Source organism: Podarcis tiliguerta (assembly GCF_965153285.1).
Source record: "Podarcis tiliguerta genome assembly, chromosome: 2".
NCBI lineage: Eukaryota > Metazoa > Chordata > Lepidosauria > Squamata > Lacertidae > Podarcis > Podarcis tiliguerta.
Window position 1 is genome coordinate 89,496,234 of NC_139535.1, and position 23,695 is coordinate 89,519,928.

Genomic DNA, 23,695 nt, shown 5'->3' on the forward strand with positions numbered 1-23,695 from the left:
TGTCATTCAGGTTCTTACTGGAGCATCAACATTCCAAAACCTCACAGCTGGTATCCTCAGTAGAAATGGGGAGAAAATAAATAGGATAGGGATGAAGCTAATTTCCCTCCTCCTTTGACTCCAACTCTCATAAATACATACAGCTAGAGACACAGTGCTAACTGCAGAACACAATGGCAGGGATTCAGAGTTGAAAATGCATAATGGGGTTGGCACAAACTGACTCCCATGCCCTCTTCTCCCCACGGGAGTCTTCCAGCCTCCCAAAAAAGGCTTGCAAAGTTGCCTTCACCCGATTTTCAGCGATATACCTTTCCTGTGACATAGTCTACCCCATAAAGCAAGGGGAGAACAGGGAGGTCTACTTGTGCCAGCACCATTCTAACCCTGATAGAATGTGTCAAAACTCTCCTTTTCCTTGCAAGAAAAGCCTACCCACACACCTGCCATGTGGCAGAAGGGAATAGCAGCACACATATCAAAAGGGGGGGGGGGAATTATGTGCAGTGGGAGCCAACCGATTCTGTTCATTCTATCTTTGTTATCTGGATTAGGACCTGTGCTGGCAGGATGAATCGGGCTCCTTCCTGAAGCAGATGGACTAGTCAGAGTTTGTGGCAGGGACTTGTCCAAAAGAACACTGCACATATGTACACAGATCTTCCCACCTCACATCAAGTGTTGGGCACACCCTCTTGATTAGACAGGCCATTTTTCTTCTAAGCATCTGGGCACCAGCAAATCTTATTGCTGTGTCAGAAGAGATTTTGCCACACACGAATGCATCATTGACACACCAAGGCAGACTCCAGTCATTAGCCGCTGAAAGAAAGAAGCTGCCCTGCATTCAGGGTCCTTGTCACACGGCAATAAGAAATGAGCTGCTTGTTCAAAGGTAATGGTTCTATAAGGGCAGAGAAAATGAGGGCCGCCTAGGAAGAGGAGATAAATACAAATGCCTTGCCTCAAACTGTGGCACTTTACAGTATGACCCTGGTCTGCGAGTAAGTTGTTTTAAAAAAACGCTTCTCTAAGATCTGGTCTATACAGCGGTACCTATACTTAAGTACTTAATTCGTTCTGGAGGTCCGTTCTTAACCTGAAACTGTTCTTAACCTGAAGCTCCACTTTAGCTAATGGGGACTCCTGCTGCTGCTGCGCCGCAGGCGTGCGATTCCTGTTCTCATCCTGAAGCAAAGTTCTTAACCCGAGGTACTATTTCTGGGTTAGCGGGGTCTGTAACCTGAAGCGTATGTAACCTGAAGCGTATGTAACCCGAGGTACCATTGTACAAACATCAGCTAGAAGCGGTGAGGTGAGCTGTACCATGCCAGGCTACACATAGGGGGCATTCACACATTATTTTGGGGGGAGATTTTTCAAATGCAAAGCCACCCTGTAAATTCTCTGACACCCTCAACACATTACAAACTTCTATCCCAGCCTTCTCTTCACTATTGCCAGTGATGTGGTTTTTCAACTTGCAGGAAGCTTTTTAAATATTCAAACTTGTGACCCCACTCTGCAATGATGCAGTCCATTATACTAGATGCTGCTCAATTGGTGCTAACCCATGACAGGGCCTCTTTGGTGGCAGTTCCCCATTATGGAAGACCCTCTTTGGTGAGGTGCTCCATCTCCCACATTATTGACATTCAGGAGGGATTTTAAAACATTCTTGTTCAATGGCATTTAATGGCTGAGAGGTATTCCTGGCAATTTTAAATTATTAGCTCTGAGGGTATGTGACTGCTTTCAAATGTTTTTAGATGTTCTTATCATTATAAATGTGTTATAATTAAGTTTTGAACTGTACTGCTTTACTACATTGTTAGCTGCCCTTGGCTCCTTTGGGAAAAGGGCCAGATATTTAAAAAACAACAAAAATCCAGTAAGACTGACTAGTATTCTATCACTTGCTTAGTTAGACCATTTGCTTTGAGCCATCTAGTTCACTAGATAGGATTGTACAAGGCTTATCTGCATGCTGTGGTGGGTGGTTTTCAAAACATGCAATATACTGGGCACTTTATCTTATGAATTCCCAATCCAAATGAGACATGTATTTTTCAACTAGACACCGAGAACTGGGCCGAAAGAGCAGTCTGTTCTCTTGTGTATAACCACTGAACATAGTCTGATGCTTTAAGTAAAAGTTCAACTCTTGGCTGTATTAACTTTTTAAGCAGATCAAATCGAGCAGTCAGGGACCTCTTCAGGGCTATTTACACAGGACTTTAATCAATTTGCTAAGTGTTTTACAATCCTTATATTATTATTTTCAAAAAGAAAATCCTATGAGAAAGAGTTATTCATCCAATTTTACAGATAGGGATCCAAAATATGAGAGTGAATGGTTTGTCCTAAGCTACCTAGGGATTTTTTTAAGAACTGACTGGAGACTGGACTCACTGAGCCATGCTGACATTTGACATTTTTCTACTTCCAGAAGCTTCACTGCAACTAGTATAACACTACAGGTGAAGCTCATGATTCCCCCCAAAGGCCTCTTCTCAAAGTCTGTTTCTCAAACCTGATGCCCCTTTTCCAACTGTCTCACTTTTAAGGGTGGCTCTTTCTCCTCATGGTCTTTGAAGTGTAGAAAGACAAGGGATTTAAGCTCCAGTGGCACTTTGATTTCAGATTTACAGTCCACTTCCCTAATAAATCCCATGCCACACTTTAATTCCTCAGAGGGAAAGAACGGGTGAGCCACAGAAGGAGAAAGTAGAAACTGTTTATTTCCATCATAAAGATGCCTTTTAATATTTTAACATAAATCAAGCTGTGCTTTATGATGATAATAAATTTACCAGAAGAAACTTCATTTGCTGCCTGAGGCAGCAAAATGATTCAATTTGTTTAGTTTTTAAGCACAAGGAAATGTAATTGAGTCGGGTAAGGTACAGCTGTTTTAATTGACTTTTCGGAGAACACCTAGTGCTACAGGAAGCAGGAGGCTAATACGGAGGGACAAGAGAAGACAAGGATTACTCCACGAGCTGCTGCCAGCATGGATGCCCCCCTGGATGCCCCCCTCCCCTTTGCTACTTCTGCCAACTGATCCGTCAACAGAAACTAATTCAAGATACACTGCCTTAATGTATGCAGGAAAAGGCCAAACCACAACAGATGCATAATCTGCATTTATTTCTTTATGCCTTTCTGAAAAATAATTACATACAGGGACAAGCTGAGGACACAGAGCAGCAAAGTGCCATAGTGAAGAATTGTTACATTTTAATAGGCAATTAAAAATATTGTCTCATGTTAAACCAGATGGGAGAAGGTATCAGCCACTGCATCATATTCAGCCAGGTTGAGCCCTGGATTCATAGAATCGTAGTGTTGGAAGGGATCCCAAGGGTCCTCTAGTCTAACCCCGAGATGCAAAAGTATCAGCTAAAGCATCCATGACAGATGGCCATGCAACCTCTGCTTAAAAACCTCCAAGGAATGAGAGATTCTACCACCACCCCATCCCTTGGGGTTCTTGTAATAGTGCCAGTAAAATAAACACACACACAAACATACATTTTATCCATCTTGGTCAACCTCAATCTCTCTCATGTTTTAAGGCATATTGTGATACTAGCATCAAACTTTTCCTCCTCTTGTAGGGCTTTCACCATTAATTGAGGTAGACACCTCCACTGCTCACATACTGAAGGCACCTGGGAAGGTACATCAATACAAATCCATCAGAAAACAGGAAAGGAAGTTCTTCAAGGTGAGAGAGGAATGGAAGGTACTACTGCCAAGCCATTTCAAAAGTCCTCTTCCTATTCATGCAGAGAGAAAAGTCATCCCTGACTGTCAAGTTTCTTTTGAAATCAAAGAGGAAATTTCACATTTTATAACCTTTGGAGCAACATAAAAGGAGAAAAGATATAATCTAAGCCAAAAGGGCACATAATGCCATATGGGATTTAGATAAAAGGGGAAGGGAGAAATCCCAAACGACAACGTATAGCTGAGGTAGTGGGGATGGGGAGGCTGTCCAAAGGACACATTTCTTGTGCAATACAGGCAATTAGCCTAATTGTGCTTTGTAGTACACCTTTGACAAGATGGAAAACAGAAGTCCCAGACTAGGCTTGCTGTTTGGCTGTAACCTTAGCAAACCTTTCTGCGAAACCCAGTGCTTTCTGTTCTTCTGAGATGGCTCGTGGAGAAAACGAAAAGGTGTGTCAGAAGAGAAGAAACCTCTTTGAAGATTGCCGGTGAAGATGTGCATTAAGTGACCCATATTATCTTGAGAGTCAAAAGCACAGAAAAATTCAGTGACCGCTCCATGGGGCTGAAGTAGACACAATGCTTGCGTTATTCAGCACCTTCTGTGTTGTTGGCATCCGTCTATCTCAAGAGGCAATGGGTCTCTCTTGGGGTGAAATCAAACTGTTAGGGAATTAAAACACCTGCTGCTGCTGCAGAGAACCATAACTCATAACTGCTGCCTCCCATATTGTTTTAGCTGCAGTAACAGCACCAGTGTCCTCCCGGGGGAGGGGGAGCCTGGGCAGTGTGTATGAAGGTCCCAGGCTGCCCCCGCTCGGCCTCACTGATGTGGTCCAAAGGAAAGCAGAGCAATACATTTGGCACCAGCTTGGCTGCAGGGGTTGCTGGAGGGAGGCATACAATATATCATCCAACAGACTTAGGGACTCCACTTCAGATTTGTGTAGGGTTTCCTCTTTAGGCTTGTCTTCTCCCAAAGATGTCCTGCACTGCAGCAGCTAAGCACATTCTACAGCCAGCCAAAGATGAGATTGCCACAATGCAATTTCCATACATTTACAGGTCATTTCTCAGGTACATCTATTCTGCTGCCAAAATGCCAGCAGTGATACTATCCTTGCCTGTCTCATATTGCACAAGGGCAGGCTTGGGCCTCCATGCGACAGCTCTGCTTTCTCACTTCCAGTCTGACAAGAGTCTTATAACAGTGATGGGAAAGAGTGACAGAAGGAAGCAGTTGTTAAACTTCTGAACCAATTGTGGCAGGACGGTTCCCATTTCAAATGGATTGTGCACATAGAATCTTAAAATCTGTAATTTTGTTTCCCCTCAACCTGGGCACTGTGTAATTCCTTACCAATTCACTCAGAGACAGTTCTCAGAAACCTGGTGTCAAAGGAGTAACATCAGCTATCTGCAAGCTTTCAGGTTGTATAGGTGACTCTGATGCACCAGCAAGGACTGCCAAGTACAGCTTGAGATGAAGAAGAGAGGGATGTCATCAGGTTTTATTGTCCCTGGAGCAAACTCCCCCTAGTCGGCAAACATAGCTTTATGCAACATATCAAGGACTTTTGTTATCTATGAATAGAGTTGCGTTACAAAATTTGCTGTGTTTGTTTTTAACACACCTTCCAACAATCTGTTTTTTTGCAGCAAAACCAATTTGATTTTGATAATTATACTTGATAGTAATTTTGATTTGTTTTTTTAAAAAAACCACTGAATTTCTTAACTCACTTTGATGAAATGTCAAATTTAATATCACAGCTACACCAGGACGGAAAAGGCAAGCATAATCCGGGGGTTTGGAAGATGAAATTTAATAACAGAAAAAGCAGTTCAAACATATTTGAAGTGAAAAGAGTTGGAATTTCCCTCATATTAAAACCTTTGTGACCCATGACCCCTTCTAAGCTCTGCAATCTCCTAAATGCTTTTTGTGATTTCATCACAGAATGATGGTCAGTACTCCTTGTCGGCAAAGGTCCTACAGTCCGAACTACATGCAATCAGGAGCAGACCTGTGTCTTTAAATCCAGACCTTTCCCCATCATGTATAAAGCAGGGAGGTGGAGGATGAGAATAATTTAAAGAGCAAAAGGGATGTGCAGGTGAAGAGAGAAGCTTCCCTGCAGATTTCCCCACCAGGAGTCTCTCTCTCACACTGACTTACTTCTGATATAGCAGCCTGGCCAAGGGAAAAGTGACATTAGGGGACAGAGTACGGGGAATAAGGCACAGGCAAGGGAGGAGTTAATAGCCCCCCTTCCTATCTGCATTTCCTTTATGTTTAGCATAAGACCCCCTCACAAGAGACGCGGGTGGCGCTGTGGGTTAAACCACAGAGCCTAGGACTTGCCGATCAGAAGGTCGGCGGTTCGAATCACCGCGACGGGGTGAGCTCCCGTTGCTCGATCCCTGCTCCTGCCAACCTAGCAGTTCGAAAACATGTCAAAGTGCAAGTAGATAAATAAGTACCACTCCGCCAGGAAGGTAAATGGCGTTTCCGTGCGCTGCTCTGGTTCGCCAGAAGCGGCTTAGTCCTGCTGGCCACATGACCCGGAAGCTGTACGCCAGCTCCCTCAGCCAATAAAGCGAGATGAGCGCCGCAACCCCAGAGTCGGTCACGACTGGACCTAATGGTCAGGGGTCCCTTTACATTTACCTTTAAGACCCCCTCACACACATCTCTTAGATTTACCTGTGGCAGACACAGGTTTCAAGGCACAGTACTAGTCAGATGTAGCTTGAATTTACATAAACTGAAAATGAGGTCATGTTGAAGGCAAAGTGGTGGGAACCTTAACAAAAACAACTATAAACCTGGGATGAGGTGGGAGGTTAATTTTTAGTGAGCGGGAGTGAATTCTCTTGGCAATTTAGTGTGCTTTAGGGAGTAATGATTGCCTTTATATTCAAACAGAAAACAATGGCTGTATGAATGTCTCTTGCTTTAGCTTCCACTCATGATTTTATTCTCTCTGGTAACACTTACTCATACGATTTCTTCTTAAAGACCCGGTTAGGTGCTGCCCTCCACATCTGGCAACACACAGGTGAGGTGCTAGGAAATGAGAACTGTGCTTCTTTTACATGTCACCCATGCAGCAAGTAATTAGCACCTTCGTGCCTGCGATGGAGAGTGCTGCAGTCAGGGCCTGCCCTGCTGCCTCAGGACTGGTGTGAAACAGAGGACCACGGTGATGCTGAAGCGACTCAGCAGCAAAAAAGAACTGTGGAAACAGGCTTTCCCTTCAATGCTTCATGAAATAAGGCTTTGGTGGTACCCACCCAGACTTAACTGCAACCTCATTTTCACCCTCTGCATAGAATCAAGTATGGAGGGGATTGGGCATTACATACAGAAAACACAAAAGCGGACAGAAGCAAAATGCTCACTAGATGAAAAGTATTCATTTAAATCCACAGTAACATCTATGCATCTGATCCCACATTACATGCAGCAAGGCAGATGTGTGCTGGAAAGACTGTAACAGAAATGGAGGAAACAACAGTAGTATTGGAGTGGGAAGAATCTAACCCTGGGCATTTTCTCCCTCATTTTTTTCAGTGTAGGCTGACCCCACGCCATGGAACATTTGAATGAAATCTGATTCAACTAGTTGTGTCCATCTTTCTCTTGATTCTTCCCTGTTAGTTGAGGAAAAAGGAGAGTCACCTCAGGGGACATGAGAATGATAAGGAATCATTGCTTGCTTTCATTGGCTGCTTGCTTGACTGGTTTCAGCAAGGCTCATCCCTCCATCACTCTTGAGGGAGAGATGCATATCTGACAGCCTCTGACATATCATAGGACAAGAGAGGAAGACAGTTTGTATGGGAATCTGTGATCAAGGCAAATATAGAGAGATGCTGTGCGACCACAGCAGCCTGGTGGAGTGATCACACTCAAAGCGTTATACTTTGAAGGGGAAAATCTGAATTAAGAACAGAACCAGACAAGCAGCACTGCACCCAAAATTGATAAAGTGAGCATCTAGCTCAAGACGGTATTTTTAGGAGGTGCAAGATCAGAAGGAGAAGTCTCAGAAGTCACCTCCAGTTTCTTTGTTAACAAACAGCATCGTTCCATCATTAGAGCTTAGTTTCACTCAATATTATATTTGCAGTCACAAACAGAAAGCAAAAAAGTCCCCAGAGTAGGACAAACCCAATCCAGAATGTGTGCCGGAAAGGGGACAAATGTTTATTGAGCGTGCCATTTCCAAAGATCAGCTGAGTGTCTTTTCGGCTGCAATATGCTAAGAAAGCAGGGATGATATACTGGATCCCATTCCCAGCATAGGCTCCAGTAATGCCCACCAAGGACTCTAAATCGTGGGTGCAGAAAGCCACGATAATGGGGGGAATGAGTGTGATGACTGGGAAAAAAATCCTATCTACTACCCATGGGTAGGTTCCCCCTTCCCGGTGGAAGAGCGTCTTCCAATTGTTCCTCAGAGTCACAGCGATTATAGGAAAGTTGGTGCTGATGGTGAAGACAGGAAAGAGGCCCAGGAAGTAGCGGATAACGGCGATATTGACAATGTCACAGCTGGTGAAGTTGAGCGTATACATATCCATGAGAGTCCCGTTCTTGAAGCAGTAGATAGCAGTGAAGGACAAGAGGCTGTAGAAACCCAGGATTAAGGTGTAATCCAGCAGGACCAACTTGTTAACGTGTTTCTTCTTGGAGATGGGAGTGATGAGAGATGGCAGCGAGTGCTGGCACATGAAGGAATAAACGCACACCCCAAAGAGATTGCGGATCCCTGAGAGTTGCGCTAAAGGAGGGTGACCTTCCCCTTTCCCTTTGGCAATCCGGAGAAGGGCTATAATTATCATGACGACAAATGCTGGAAGACAAGGGGTGGGGAAGGAGAGAGAAAAGGAACATGTTGAAGTCAGAGCAGAAGCTATGCACACAAAAACATATATTTCCTCCTCTAATCTCTGTGCTGGATCACTACAGTCTATAGTGCAAGTGATAAGGGGACGACGACACTTGCTTCCCTGGAGAAAGCAGCGCTGCATACAAAGAAAAGATCTACAAGGAGATAAATACGTGTGTTCAGCACCAGGCTGTACACTGTGGGTGGGGACTCCAATACAAAAGTACAGTTGGCTATCTTTGAAACAGGGTTATCCAGCAATCACACTTTCTCTCAGGGGCAGCTGCCTCATAGGAAATGGGTTTGACCCATCACAGCTGCTGCTTGAGTCCTCAAAGAAATATAAAATAAAACTGTTGTCTTTGAACTCAACACCTTCTCTTTACCCCAGGGTCCCCAGTCTCATTCATGTTAGTAAAAGTGCACTGAAGACATTTCCTAGCATGAGCATGTACCACTTTGGCGGAAAGGGCATTTGAAAGATTGCTTCTGGGCAGCACAGGAGCGCACAAGAGACAATGCTCATGCCCTTTGGTTTTCACAGCATTTGTTTGAGGAGAGTGGGACTGTATTTTACATAAATGACACAGACAGGAATATTTGCAACTGGCTTATATTTAAATTTAGGGTATTTGTAAAGAACACATTGACATTGTTCTGCATAAGAAACAGCCAAACAAGCTGCCTGGGACTAATCTCAATTGGGAGAAGGTCTAACAGGGACTGAAAAGAAAGCACTGAAAATTGGAGTTGAAATGCAGGCATAAAGCACACACTTACTTGACATTTACTACAACAGCAACATATAATGCTGTTTATTTGCTTGCCGAAAGAAGATTTGCTGGGGCAAGGCAAAGCAGGTCTAATGTCATATATTAAACGTTAGTGATAGTAACAAAAATAGTTTTACTGAGCTAAAATAAAGAATAAATAGGGCCCTCAGATGTGCTTGAACAGGAAGTTGAGCATTATGATGAAGGGCACAAGGACCTTCCGTTTGAAGATTTGTTCCTTGACCACTGGGCACTCCATTCAGCTCCATTATGTTTTCTAAAACTCTAATGAATTAGCTAATAGGAGTGTGGGATCTTCTTCTCAATCAACTTGGTCCAAATATGCCCCACCCCTTCTCAGTGACATTGTGACTGATCCATTAGAGCAATTAGTGTGCTGCCCACCAATTTCAGTCTGCCCTTAGCCACCACCACCTTAAGCCTGTCTTCTTTCTTGGCTCCAGTCCAGGGGGTGGCCCTAGCTGCTGGCTGCCTCCTCCATCTCAGAGTTGCCTTTGCAGAACTTTGTAGGAAGGAGGTTAGGGACAAATCTTAGTTGGGCTTTACCTGTCTTTGGCTCTGCTATACCTACTGTTGTTCTCCCTGACTTCCACCCTACCAATCTTAATGGGCACCAGCAGCCACTGCCGTTTAGTCAATTTCTGCTTAAGTTTCTTTTCTGTTAAATTATTTTTCCTCTCCAATCTCCATTTCTTATGCTGACCTTTTGAGCCTTGCGATCATAACAGCCTCTAAAACAGAAAGCAACCATTTTACAAACCCAAACCTGAAGTGGCTGGAAAAAACCATTCATTAGTCCGTCATCATTTTGATTGTTTTTTCTTGTGTAGGTTACAGCCCTTGGTGTTCCAGAGCAGGGGCACCATTGTAGGGGGCAGGGGGCCAAGTCCCCCCCCCCCCAATTTTCAAGGAGGGGGCCAGGCAACCTCTAAATTCCATGGTGACCGTGTGCACACCATGTACATATGCTGCACGACATGCTGACATCACTTGCACATGCTGCTCACAACACGTCATCATGTCGCGCAGCGTGTGGAAATGACTCAGCAAGTCGCACGGAAGATGCACATGGCGGGCGGCACCAGCCCCCTCAATCACGGGGGCAAGCCAGCATGCTTGTTCCAGAGACTTGCCATTTTGTGCTTGAAAGGGGAACGTCTTCTGCTCCCTGCCTCAACTGGTGTATTCAGTGGGGAGAGTGGCTGCTTAGGATAACAAATGGGCCAAGATGGGCTGTTTTGGCATTTGTACAAACTGTCTTTAGCTGTGGCTGAGAAACAGAAGCCCCAAACCAATTAATCAGATACTGTAACACACAGAATGCTAATGCACACTTCCACTGCACAGAACATTTAAAGCCATTTAAAAAGACGGACTTTGACAGCACAGCAACCAAGAGAGGAGACACAGGGACTAAAAACTAGGGTGACTACCAGAAAACACCCAATTAACTGGCCACTCACAAGAACCCAGCTAAATCCAGATTTTACAGCAATGCTTGGGCTTATGGAACAAATGCTAGGGGGCTCTCAATTAAATCGACAAGCTGCACATTCTGAAAGGCCCTATAACAGTAGCTACAAAAAGGAAGACAGTCCCCCTGTATATTGAGTAGTGACTTATATTGCCTATGAGTATTATGGGATCAAACCTAAGATACAATATTCAGTAAATTCAAGTGCACTTTGAGTCATGTGTTCCCTCCATTGTAGCTGCCTATGCAGAACCACAAGATCACTCATTGTACCAGGGGCACATATGCTTCCCAGCATCCAACGTAACTCTATCTATATAAAAGCGGTCAACTGTCATGAAAAGCAGGCCTAACATGTCAAAGCCTATTTTGTTTTCCAGTTCATCATTTGAATACTGACATGCTCACAGAAAAATCTTATAGACAATATATTTCAAGGACTCCACTTTTTTATACCCAAAGCAACAAGAACTGAGCAATTTATACAGGTTGCTATCATCCTACCATCATTTCTTGTACTGCTTGGTGACCACCATTAAGTGTCTGGAGATTCCTCATAAAGAGAAGCTTCTTTGCAGCAAAGCATCACCAGATTGCCACAATTTTTCAAGGATCTGCTTTCATCAGACCACACCTGGAATATTATGTCCAGTTCTAAGGTAAAGGTACCCCTGCCCGTACGGGCCAGTCTTGACAGACTCTAGGGTTGTGCGCCCATCTCACTCAAGAGGCCGGGGGCCAGCGCTGTCCGGAGACACTTCCGGGTCACGTGGCCAGTGTGACAAAGCCGCATCTGGTGAGCCAGCGCAGCACACGGAAACGCTGTTTACCTTCCCGCCAGTAAGCGGTCCCTATTTATCTACTTGCACTTTGACGTGCTTTCGAACTGCTAGGTTGGCAGGCGCTGGGACCGAGCAACGGGAGCGCACCCCACCGCGGGGATTCGAACCGCCGACCTTTCGATCGGCAAGCCCTAGGCGCTGAGGCTTTTACCCACAGCATGACCCGCATCCCTCAATTTGTAGTTCTAGGCACTACAAATTAAAAAGGATATTGACAAGTTGGAATGTGTGCAGAGGAGAGCAACCAAGATTATCAAGGGTCTGGAAACCAAGCCTTATGAGGAACAGTCGATGGAGCTGGGTATATTTAACATGGAAAAGAGGAGACTGAGAAGACATATGCTAGCCATCTTCAAATATCTTAAGGTCCATCACATGGGATTATCAATACTATAAAGAGAAATTAGGAACCTTGAATAAATAGTGTTGTACATATATAATAAAAGATAGCTCAAAGGGTGGGATTTTAAGGCATGCGGGCCTTCCAGTTACAAATCTATCTCTATCCACTGGACCAGACAGGCTTTCAGTGCATATTACTATCATGATGAGGTGGAGGAGGAGGATTCATTAAATTTCTATACTGCCCTTCCTCCAAGGATGACGAAGCAATTTAAAATATAAAAACACATAACATAGTAACAATCAAAAATAACCACCATGAGATGTTCTGTACAGCAGAAGCTGTTAGAAACCATTTGCCACCTCTTTCTTTACTGGAGAATTTCCTTTAATTATCTGTCTTGAAGACACACAAAAAAAAGGGGGGGGGGAGAACCAAAGATTCATTATAAAGCAGCTGGAACTGCTCCTTATAAGTCTCTTCTATCAATGACAAATACAGAAAAACTACAAACCACCACAGCAAAGGTACAAAGCCCTTCAAGTCATCTAGAACCTGCCCAAGGACACCAAATATTCTCAACAGAGTTTAAGAGAATTGTGAGCTCGGACATTCTGACAGGAACAAAGGAACAAGAGAGCAGGAGTGACATGGAAGAGACAGCTCTCAAGAAAGAACAAGCAAGGCAGGTTATTCTTCTCAGAAAAAGCAAGCAGAAGATATCCAGATCTTTCTCTTTGGGGAAAATAATTTGACTTGTGGTGTCCAGTCCTGTATCTCTGCCATAGCTTAACTATATTTAACTGCAAGACCTCTGCACCTCTTCCCCTGCAGAGAGAGAAGCAGTAAATCTCTACTATCTCTGCTCAATCAAGGGTGAAGATCTGACCTATTTCCTTGCCAAGTTCCCTTATCAGGTACAGGCTGCTCATTTAACCCATTCTTTTCCACACCAGAAGCAGCATGTACTTTAAGGAATGCAAGCCACTCTTAGTATTTATTCATTCATGTGTGTCCTGCTCTTCAGCCCAGTGTCTCAGAGAGCTCATACAAAATCAACCTGCAAGAAAACAGTCCTTGCCCACAAGCTAACAAAACAGTGCTCGCCAACCGGGGGCCATATGCCTCCCTGGGGGCCCCCATGATATTCCAAGGGGGCCACAGGCAGAAATTGGATAAATGGGGGCCACGGCATGAGACTAGGGAGCTACAGAGGGAAGTGAGAAGTGAAAAAAACAGAGAAGTGACTGAGAAAAGAAAACAAAGATGTAGAGTGAACAGAGAAGTGACTGTGCTTCCCAATGGATGGAGCACCACGCACACTCTGCGGCAACATTGCTTCTGTTTCCTTCTCCCTCCCACTTCCGCACACCAATGCTGTGTGGCTGCAGCAGTGCTAAGTGTGCGGGGTGCTGTCTCTTCATGCATTCATGCAAGTATTAGTGCACAAAGAGATACGTTGCTGAATGCAAGAGTTACTCAGCCTCACGCGAAATCACCTTTATATAATGGACAGAGGTGATCTTTGGTTATTCCTCACAGCAATAGAGGAATATAAAAAAGCTTGTTTCTGGTCATCAAGCCCAAGGGTAACACTGATCGAGAAATACTTACATTTTTTAATGTAATTCTTTTTGTATAAATGATAAGAATTATAAATAAAATGCGTTCTATTTACAAACAAAACATTTAAATAGGAAGGAGCTGACCTTTCAGCGAAGCTATCGGCATGAACCCCATAGACTTTCCCACACCCACACTTTCCAGACTCTTGAATTTAATGCCTTTTATGTCAGCTGGTATGTCTCTGCATACTCCACTAATGAAAACAGGTAGCTGCTTGCTAGTCAGGGGGATCCTGCAAGGGCACATTTTTCATTCCAAACCTGCTTCAGGAGTCAGTCCAACATGCCATCCCTGTGCCGCACGGGATGTGATGGTTTTACAAGCCAGAGACCAATAGGTACACAAACATCAAGTCATGGTGGAATAAGAGCTTGGCTATTTCTCCTTTCTGAACCGGCAGGTGCTTTAAGGGTAGCCTACACTGTGAAAAGCTGACCTGATTTTGCCTTCCTGTAGAGAACTAATCCTGTGAATTGGTCGATTTCTCTCACCCTTTTTAAAAAAGCAAGTTATTTTTGTGATGAAAGTGCAAGGCCTGGTCTGCTGACTACTGAATTCAGTGAAATGACCTCTTCTTCCTATCCCACACTGGATATTTAAGGAGTATCATCTTACTTTCTGGGCAAGATGATGGGTACTTTTGAAATTCAGGCACCTTCTCCATTATGGAAGATTGTAACGTTGCAAAGCTATCAATAGTTATGCAACACTTACATATACAGATTGTCCTTTATGAGAACTGTACCAGCACTTGGAATAATAGGTTATTTTTCCTTTTCCAGCGGAGATCTGATCTGCCTTCCTAAATCATATCCTTTCAGCCGAGTTTCTTATTTTGAAGTACATGGAATTTTTTCAATGCACATTGCACAAAGATCTGGTGAAGTTCAACACTCCAAAGCTATCCTGGCAGATCTATTTTCCTAGTCAAGGGGATATAGGAGGACATCCCTTTCCCTTGTGCTGCTGGAACTGTACAGCTAAACATTCACAAACTAGATTTATCTTCCTGTCCCTATGTGGCAGCAAGATGAAGACAAAGCTCCAAAACCCAGTTATGTCCAGCGATAAATCAAAACGAAGAGAGGGTGATAGTCTGTAACAGATAGCTCCTGATAGACCAGGAGGGAAGGTGGTTTTGTGGGCATATGTGAAGCTCCACGCATCTGTATTCATGTAACGAAGGCAATGAGGATGAATACAACAACTCAAATGCTCTGGTAGTCTAAAGCAGAAGGGGAACCTCAGACCTGGAAGCCCTCCAGGTCTCTCATATCTGGCTTCTGGGTTTCTCAAGGCCACACCTCACCAGCCCTGTTTTATACCTTCCTTGAGTGTTTTCCTGGTTGAAATGCTGAAGCTTTGATAATGTCTCTTGCCTGCCTGGATAGAGATGGTGTGTGCACTTACCAGCCTACTATACAAAGGTAATGTTCAAATTAATTGCTCCGTCCACTTCTGTCTCTGGTCATTATCTGCCACTGCGGCTTCTAGAAGGGAATATGGCCCGCAGGCTGAAAGGGGTTCCACATTCCTGCTCTAAGCGATGCCCTTTATTCCAGCATTGGCTTTCCCAGCTGCTCAGCTCATGCTCAAATAAAGGTCTCATACAGCTAAAGAACATCAGTGGCCAAGTTTACCCTTTTCACAGAGATACCAGAGACACGGACAATGTGCCAGAAATGGAGACATCTGATAAAGGAGAATAAGAAGCAAAGGCAAAATATGTGGTAGTCAAACCTGTTAAAATTATAATATGGTTTTATTATTGTCACTAATTACTAAAAAAAAAATTCCCCAATGCACAGCCCACTTAGCACTATTTACAGCTGCAAAATGAAAAATAAAGCAATACTACCCCCATCTATTTAGGCTCATTTATCATTACTGAATAGTTACCTTCATCATTTTATAGTGGTACCTCGGGTTAAGTACTTAATTCGTTCCAGAGGTCTGTTCTTAACCCGAAACTGTTCTTAACCTGAAGCACCACTTTAGCTAATGGGGCCTCCCGCTGCTGCTGCGCCACCAGAGCACGATTTCTGTTCTTATCCTGAAGCAAAGTTCTTAACCCGAGGTACTACTTCTGGGTTAGCGGAGTCTGTAACCTGAAGCGTACCACTGTATTTAGAAAAGTGAGTGTAAGAAGCCAGGTTTTGTGAAAACGAGGGCTGATCAAAATTTCTCTGGAACTACACATGGCTCCTGGATAGTTGAGGACAGGCCCTCATGAGGCATTTGTGGAAACAGAAGAGAGAAAAAGCAGTGGAGGTGATGAATGGAGAGAAACCACATAAGGCAAAATACAGGGAATGAGGATTATGTATTACTTTTAAAGATAGCTCTTCTTCCTAAGAGCTCAGTTTGGTAGTTTAGTCTCACACCCCTGTGCGGTGGCTTAGTCACAGAAAATGTGATTTGCCCAGTGAGCTGCAGTACTGGGAGTCCTACTTCAAGCATTGGAAGCCCTAACCTATTAATACATAAGCCACATGAACATAACCAACCTTTGATATGGATAACAAAGGATGTTGTGTTGTGCTACTTTTTAGAGAACTAAAATAGATCCTGGTGCAATTCTGCAAATGGAAATAATAGGATGGTTATTTCCATTCCCTATTCTCTCACTGGCAAACACATGCTGTAATGATCAAGATGATATGAAAGGGCAACAGTTGCTAATTTGGGATGTTCTCAGGTTGGTCTGTGACCCTTGAAGGAAGCGAAAGGCCTCTGAATGCACTTCTCAAGACTTTCTCAGAGCATGTAGCCAACATGTCCTTGAAAGTCACAACCTCCTTAGAATTGTTGAAATGAGGATCTCTGGCAAGTCTATACAGCATTACCAACTGGGAAATCAGCAGAAGTACAAATCCCCAACAAAAAGAAAGGCAAATTCTGCAAAGACAACATTGGTATCATGAATTGGCGCATAATGGCAGGATCATGTTGAGGCAACTTATATAATAAATTTACACATGTTTTACTGAAGTATTAACACATTCTGTGCCACACGAAAAGTGTTGAGGGGGTCTCAAACCAAGGTTTCCAACAGTCAGTGTTCCAATGCCTTTTACTCCTTTATCCTCAACAATTCTGCAGTGTCAAAGCTAGTGTCTTACTGCCTGAGCCAGCTGCCACTCCTGCCTTGGGTTCTGAATTTTTGTTAATGAAAATGTTTGTAAGCTGGAGTCATGAAGGATCTGGTATATGCTGGCAAGCAGCTTTGCCTTGCTTGCTTGCAACCTACCCAGTCACAGAGAAAGGGAGGGTGAAAAGCAGCGCCACCGCTGCTGATACCTATACCTAAAAAACAAAAAATGGGCAGAGCAAAGAGAAGAGTGAAGAACCAAGAGTGGAAATGGAGTGACCGGGGAGGGGAGGCACTGGAAGACCCTCTCAAACCTGGTGGTGCCTCCAATAATGTCAACTGTCTCTCCAAGTTAATTAGGTCACACCAAGCCCCCAAAAGCCCTTGCAGCCTTGTCAGTACAAGCTGCCTGTCTAGGCCTCTGGTCTCCTGATCATAACTTGTTTGCCTTTGGCCCTTCAACCCCTGGAATTCTTCTTTCTGCCTGGCTCAAACTCATTTGCCTCAGACCCTACTATACTTGATCTGATGCCTGAGACAAAGCCCATCTGCAGCCCACCTCAGAGTCAGGGAAAGGCCCGACACATACCATTATTAAATATGATGTCTTCATGTAGTTGTTTTTTTAAAAAGGAGCTACAAAGAAGTCACAGTCTATCTAAGGTAGTAGTCAGGAAAAGAAAGCCAAGGTTTCCTGCTCAAGGTGCTCTAAAAGCATGTTCTAAAAGAAGATTTGCCTGCACAATATGACCAGGCCTTTAACACATGAGAGCAGCAAGGAAGGCACATAATGTCTTTTTCTTCCCTGCCCCTTTCCTAGAACAAAGAGAAAATCTGAAGGGGAACTCAAGAGTGATGAGACTTCCTCTTGCAAGACCTGCTGTGAGGAAAACAAATGCTGTCTGCCCAACTTGACCCAGAAGATGTTGATTTTAGAGAAGTGGACAACTCTGCTTCAGGGAACTGTTCTTCTGGCCAGATGTGGAATGAATATGTATGAGCCTATATCTAAACATTGGTACTCAGGGAAAGCCTGGAAGCCTGGGGATATTAAAAATTCCATTTGTGGCAGAAAGATAAGGACACGGATCTCCACAGGGAACACGGAAAAGTTAGTTTAGCTTTCCCAAGCTCATCAGGTATTGTTTGACAGAAAGTGTGAAGTTTTTCGGAATGAGTGCTCCTGTCACACATAAAGCAAGTGTAGGCCAACAGAGGCTTCAGACCACCAAGAAGAAATCAACAACATCAGGGACTGAAACGTTAAGTTTTTCTATGGAGTCTTGCACTGGTCACTACTAGATCATTCTACCTTCATGCTAATTGTTTGTTCTTATACTGACAATTGTTGGAGGATGTTTATACTTTTGGGTTATCTGTCCTGGTTTGTGAAACCTCATTCAAAACTATACCTAAATATCAAATGGCATTCCTATACAATTATGTTCCATTTTCATAAATGTAATGTTCATGTTACTTGCGGAGCTAAAATGTGTTGGCTCTTGTTCTGCTGATCTGGAATCCAGCAGTTATTCTGGGCAATTTGACTATATCTAATTGTTTCAATGCTGACTTTCAGTTATAAGCATTATTGGTCAAGCACATCAAGCAACGTTTCAGCAACTGTGGATAACTATGCTAGGTATCTGCAAGGCAACAAAGTCAAGAGCAATTTTATATGACTGTATCTGTGACTGGACTTAACTGTCAGGGGTCCTTTACCTTTACCTTTTTATATACACTCTCAGATAGAAACAGAAAAGGATCTTGTGGCACTTTAAAGACTAACACATTTGGTCCAGACTACAGTTCACATCATCAAGTGTTATCCTGACTTCCACACATGGTTGGTGAGGGAATTACCGACATTGAGGTCAGAGGGAAATGAAATGCAGAAAAGGACAGTGATAATTACATAATTTACTATGAACATCCACAAACCAGTTATTGATAACATAAACATATTGACACTACTAAGCTTTAATACGTGTACTGTGATAAAAATCATTTGTCTCAATTCAATTCATAATAAATCTCTTAATATGCTATAATTCACCTATGGACTAAATCAAGATAAAGGATATTTAACTTGCTGACAAAAGCAAAGATTTTATATTGTGATATGTTAAGGCCTACAGTTAATTAAACACAGTAGAATTCAACATCCTGCTTTTACGATCTTTCTGTATATGCAAGCATTACAGTTTGCCAGATCCCACTACTTTTCCCTCATATGTGCTGAGGGTTCTCTCAACCCCCACAGAGCCAATTTTGGGAGTTGCATGGAAGGAGGAAAAGAAGGACTGTTGCACAAGTGGAAGTATCCTGTCCATAATCATTACTATTTATTTCCCTCCATCCTCACTGTTAACACTTCCCACCATCACCATGTGTATAAGTACCTCTAACTATTTCCATGTGCCACAAAGCTCTTAGTTGGTTCTGCTGCAACAAAGTAATAAAAGACTACTACTCTGGAAATTCTTGGCCAGAAAAGCTCTCTAATTGCATGCAACAGGAGATATACACAGAGCAGGAGGTGTAAACTGAGGTCTCCCATTTCCCAGCAACTCAGTTATTCTACCTTCCCCAGAGCCATACATTCTTTAAGCTCAAAGCCTTGAGCAACACTGATCAAATGCCACTAGAAGGCATGAATGACACTTTCAGTTTTCACTTCTCCAAGTAATGCAGAGCAGATGAGAGCATGAAATTCCACCCCACCATCTTGACAGAATAGGAGGTGCCCATAGTCCATTCCTTCCCTCAATCCACTTAGAACTATTTGTTTAAGCAAGCACTGTGTCAAGAGTTTTGACACATTTCTGGCAGAGCTATCCATCAGTCCTAGCTGATGGCGTGACAGAACTTTCCTCCCAAAGCGGAGAATCAATACGCCAGCGCATAATGATAATGAATCACCCTCTTGCAGTACATGCCTCTTGCTTTGTTCCTCACCGAAAAAGTATCAGGATAGACTCTTAGGAGGAGGAAGCATCAGGAGGAAAACAGGAGGAGGAAGAGGAGAGGATATTGCAGTCCCTCTGAAGGTGGGAAATGCCCTTAGGAGAGGCTTCGGGGGCAGATTCTTCCTCTCACACTTGCACATGCTCCTAGACAGTTGTTGTCAAGATCCCTTAGTACTTAATTCGTTCCAGAGGTCCGTTCTTAACCTGAAATTGTTCTTAACCTGAAGCACCACTTTAGCTAATGGGGCCTCCTACTGCTGCCGTGCCACCGGAGCACGATTTCTGTTCTCATCCTGAAGCAAAGTTCTTAACCCAAGGTACTATTTCTAGGTTAGCGGAGTCTGTAACCTGAAGCGTATGTAACCCGAGGTACCACTGTATACGCAAAGGCTTGCAAAATGTTAGGGTGATGGCCTAGAGACCCCGCAAAACACTGGCACTGAGAGGTTCTGAGGTAAGATTCAAGAGAAAAGCAAACAGAGGGTAAATGATGAACAATACTGAAACACTAGTATCTTGTAAGCCACATTGATTGCAGTTCCCCTTAATTTCAAGTAATCATGTCTTTGATCAACTTTTTTAAAGTTTCCAGAAGGAACAGGAAAAACAATAGTCTTGTGGCACCTTAAAGACTAACAAATTCATTATGGTGCAACTTTCATGGATTAGAGTTCACTTAATTTGATGCATGATTATGTTTTTTGTTTTAAGTTATTTAACAATTCTCCTGCAGGTGGCACCGTCTTCTTCTTCACATTTATTTGAGCCATAGGCTTCATTCTATGCAAGCTTTCATAAAATTTATTACATATTCCAGTACACAACAGTGGCAAGAATAACAAACTATAAGAACTGCAATGTCTGAAATACATCATTAATATATCACTCTTAGGAACAAGAACTCAACAGAAATGACAAAGAAGTTCAGAATGTGAGCAGGCTCTGGGAAAAAAGTGTCCCCAAAAGAGGACACAGGAGCAATGTGGAGGGTCAGCCTGTAAGGAGACAGAAGACCAAGCAAGATATAGGGAGGCATTATAGTCTTATAAAAAAAGACTGCAGGCACCTAGTCAGCAAAATAGGAATGCTGTTTTGCCTAATTTATTCTCATCCAGTAGACAGCAAAACTCCACAATTTGGGGGCACTAGCATAACTATGTACTTGCTACGCTGCTCAATTTCAACTAAATGTACTTTATGAAATTCACTTATGTCGCCCCATGAGAAAAAGGAAGATATCTTATCCCTCAAACTTTTTTTTTTTTTTAATAAATATTTTATTCGTTTTTGCATAAAAGACAACAAAGCAAAACAAAACAACAAACAATACACCAAAAACATACAGAATTACACAAACATAACATACTACAAAAAACAGAAATAAAAACAATCTTATCTTCATATTAATCTTGCATTAACTTGTTTCTCTGACTTCCCCGAGTCTCCCTTCCCTGTATTCCAATTCATACAATTAAACAACAAATCCCATTCCTCTGTCATAATTAACCTCTTTTCTGATTTGAATGTCTTAATATAGCTTATTCAATGCTTAGAACTTAGAATGTTGGGTCTTCTGATCCTTAAAATTTTACTCCAATAACCTTCTACATTCAATCTGATGTTATTTTAACATTCATTAATCTTGTAGTGTTTCTGTAAATAGTCTTTAAATTTCTTCCAATCTTCCTCCACCGTCTCTTCACCCTGGTCTCTGATTCTGCCAGTCATTTCTGCGGATTCCATATAGTCCATGACTTTCATCTGCCATTCCTCCAGCGTGGGTAATTCTTGTGTCTTCCAATACTTTGCAATAAGTATTCTTGCTGCTGTTGTGGCGTACATAAAAAATATCCTGTCTTTCATACGTACCTCTTGGTTGACCATGCCCAGGAGAAAGGCCTCCGGTTTCTTTGGGAATGTGTATTTAAATACTTTCTTCAGTTCATTATAGATCATCTCCCAAAAGGTCTTAATCCTTGGGCATGTCCACCAGAGATGAAAAAAGGTACCTTCAGTTTCTTTACATTTCCAACATTTGTTATCGGGCATATGATAAATTTTTGCTAGTTTGACTGGTGTTATGTACCATCTGTATATCATTTTCATAATATTTTCTCTTAGGGCATTACATGCCGTAAACTTTAGCCCAGTGGTCCATAACCGTTCCCAGTCGGCTAGCATTATGTTGTGACCCACATCTTGTGCCCATTTAATCATTACTGATTTCACTTCCTCATCCTGTGTATTCCATTTCAGCAGCAGATTATACATTCTTGACAATACCTTAGTTTTGGGTTCTAGCAATTCTGTTTCCAATTTTGATTTTTCCACCTGGAAGCCAATTTTTCTATCCAATTTATATGCCTCCATTATCTGATGATAGTGGAGCCAATCACGGACTTTACTTTTTAATTTGTCAAAACTCTGCAGTTTCAATTTATCTCCATCTTGTTCTAGTATCTCCCAATATTTTGGCCAATTGGCCTCCATATTGAGTTTTTTGACTGCTTTTGCTTCCATCGGCGATAACCACCTTGGAGTCTTGTTTTCAAAGAAATCCTTATATCTAATCCATACATTAAACAATGCTTTCCTGACAATGTGAATCTTAAACATTCTGTGAACTTTAACCTTGTCATACCATAAGTAAGCATGCCACCCAAACGCATTATTGAATCCTTCTAAGTCCAGTATATCTGTATTTTCAAGAAGTAGCCATTCTTTCAGCCAGCAAAAGGCTGCTGCTTCATAGTAAAGTTTCAAGTCTGGCAGGGCAAAGCCTCCTCTTTCCTTTGCATCTGTTAATATTTTAAATTTTATTCTTGGCTTTTTGCCCTGCCAGACAAATCTGGATATATCTTTCTGCCACTTCTTGAAACAGTCCATTTTATCAATAATCTGCAGTGTCTGGAACAAAAATAACATTTTTGGCAATACATTCATCTTTATCACAGCAATACGACCTAACAGTGAGAGTTTTAGATTAGACCATATATCTAGATCTTTTTTTATCTCCATCCAACATTTTTCGTAGTTATCCTTATATAAGTTCCCATTTTTTGAGGTCATAATAATTCCCAGATATTTCACTTTTTTCACCACTGTCAAACCTGTCTCATTCTGAAACCTTTCTTTCTCTTTTTCTGTTAGATTCTTTGTCAAAACCTTAGTTTTTGTTTTGTTGAGTTTAAAACCTGCTAATCGACCAAACTCTTGAGTCAGTTCTAAAACCCTCTTCACACTGGACTCTGGCTCCTGCAATGTCAAAACCAAGTCATCTGCAAATGCTCTTAATTTAAATTGTTTAACTCCGACCTGTATCCCTCTTACCATCTGGTCCTTTCTAATCATATTCAGCAACACCTCCAGGACCGATATAAAAAGCAGAGGGGAAATAGGACAACCTTGTCGTGTTCCTTTTTCTATTCTGAACTCTTCAGTCAAAACATTGTTAACAATTAATTTTGCTTTTTGTTCAGAATAGATTGCACCTATACCATTTTCGAACTCTTGGCCTACCCCCATACTATGGAGATTCTTTTTCATAAAACCCCAAGAAATGTTATCAAAGGCTTTCTCCGCGTCCACAAATACTAAAGCTGCTTTTGTGTTTATTCTTTCCTGTAAAAGTTCCAAAATGTCAATTATATTCCTTACATTATCAGATAGGTGCCTTCCTGGGAGAAAGCCTGCTTGGTCCTTGTGAATCTCCTCCACTAAAACCCTCTTTAATCTTCTAGCCAAAATGTCAGCAAAAATTTTATAATCCACATTAAGTAATGATATAGGCCGATAGTTCTTAAGTTGGTGTTTTTCCGATTCTGTCTTTGGTATGAGAGTCACAAAAGCTTCTTTCCACGTTTCTGGTGTCCTTTTCCCCTGTAATATGTCATTACATATATCCTTCAAGGGTTGAATTAGCC

The 23,695-nt window shown here is 42.5% G+C and overlaps 1 protein-coding gene and 2 long non-coding RNA genes across 3 annotated transcripts in view; 1 reads left to right on the forward strand and 2 right to left on the reverse strand.

Moving 5' to 3' along the window:
- Nucleotides 1-3,131: 3,131 nt before the first annotated feature.
- TMEM104 (transmembrane protein 104) overlaps nucleotides 3,132-23,695 on the reverse strand; it is an 87,454-nt gene continuing 66,890 nt past the window's right edge. The window contains exons 10-11 of the mRNA XM_083430053.1: nucleotides 6,416-8,597; nucleotides 3,132-6,046 (exon numbers count right to left, since the gene is read on the reverse strand). Coding sequence (XP_083286179.1) covers nucleotides 7,837-8,597 — 761 coding nt within the window. The 3' untranslated portion in view covers nucleotides 3,132-6,046; nucleotides 6,416-7,836. The remainder of the gene's footprint in view (nucleotides 6,047-6,415; nucleotides 8,598-23,695) is intronic.
- Nucleotides 8,604-17,757, reverse strand: LOC310672642. The gene is made up of 3 exons (XR_014508699.1): nucleotides 16,714-17,757; nucleotides 12,601-15,251; nucleotides 8,604-11,555 (listed from the first exon to the last, which is right to left on the reverse strand). It is a non-coding gene; the product is annotated as an uncharacterized lncRNA (long non-coding RNA).
- On the forward strand, nucleotides 12,693-18,279 carry LOC310672638. The gene is made up of 2 exons (XR_014508695.1): nucleotides 12,693-12,771; nucleotides 17,624-18,279. It is a non-coding gene; the product is annotated as an uncharacterized lncRNA (long non-coding RNA).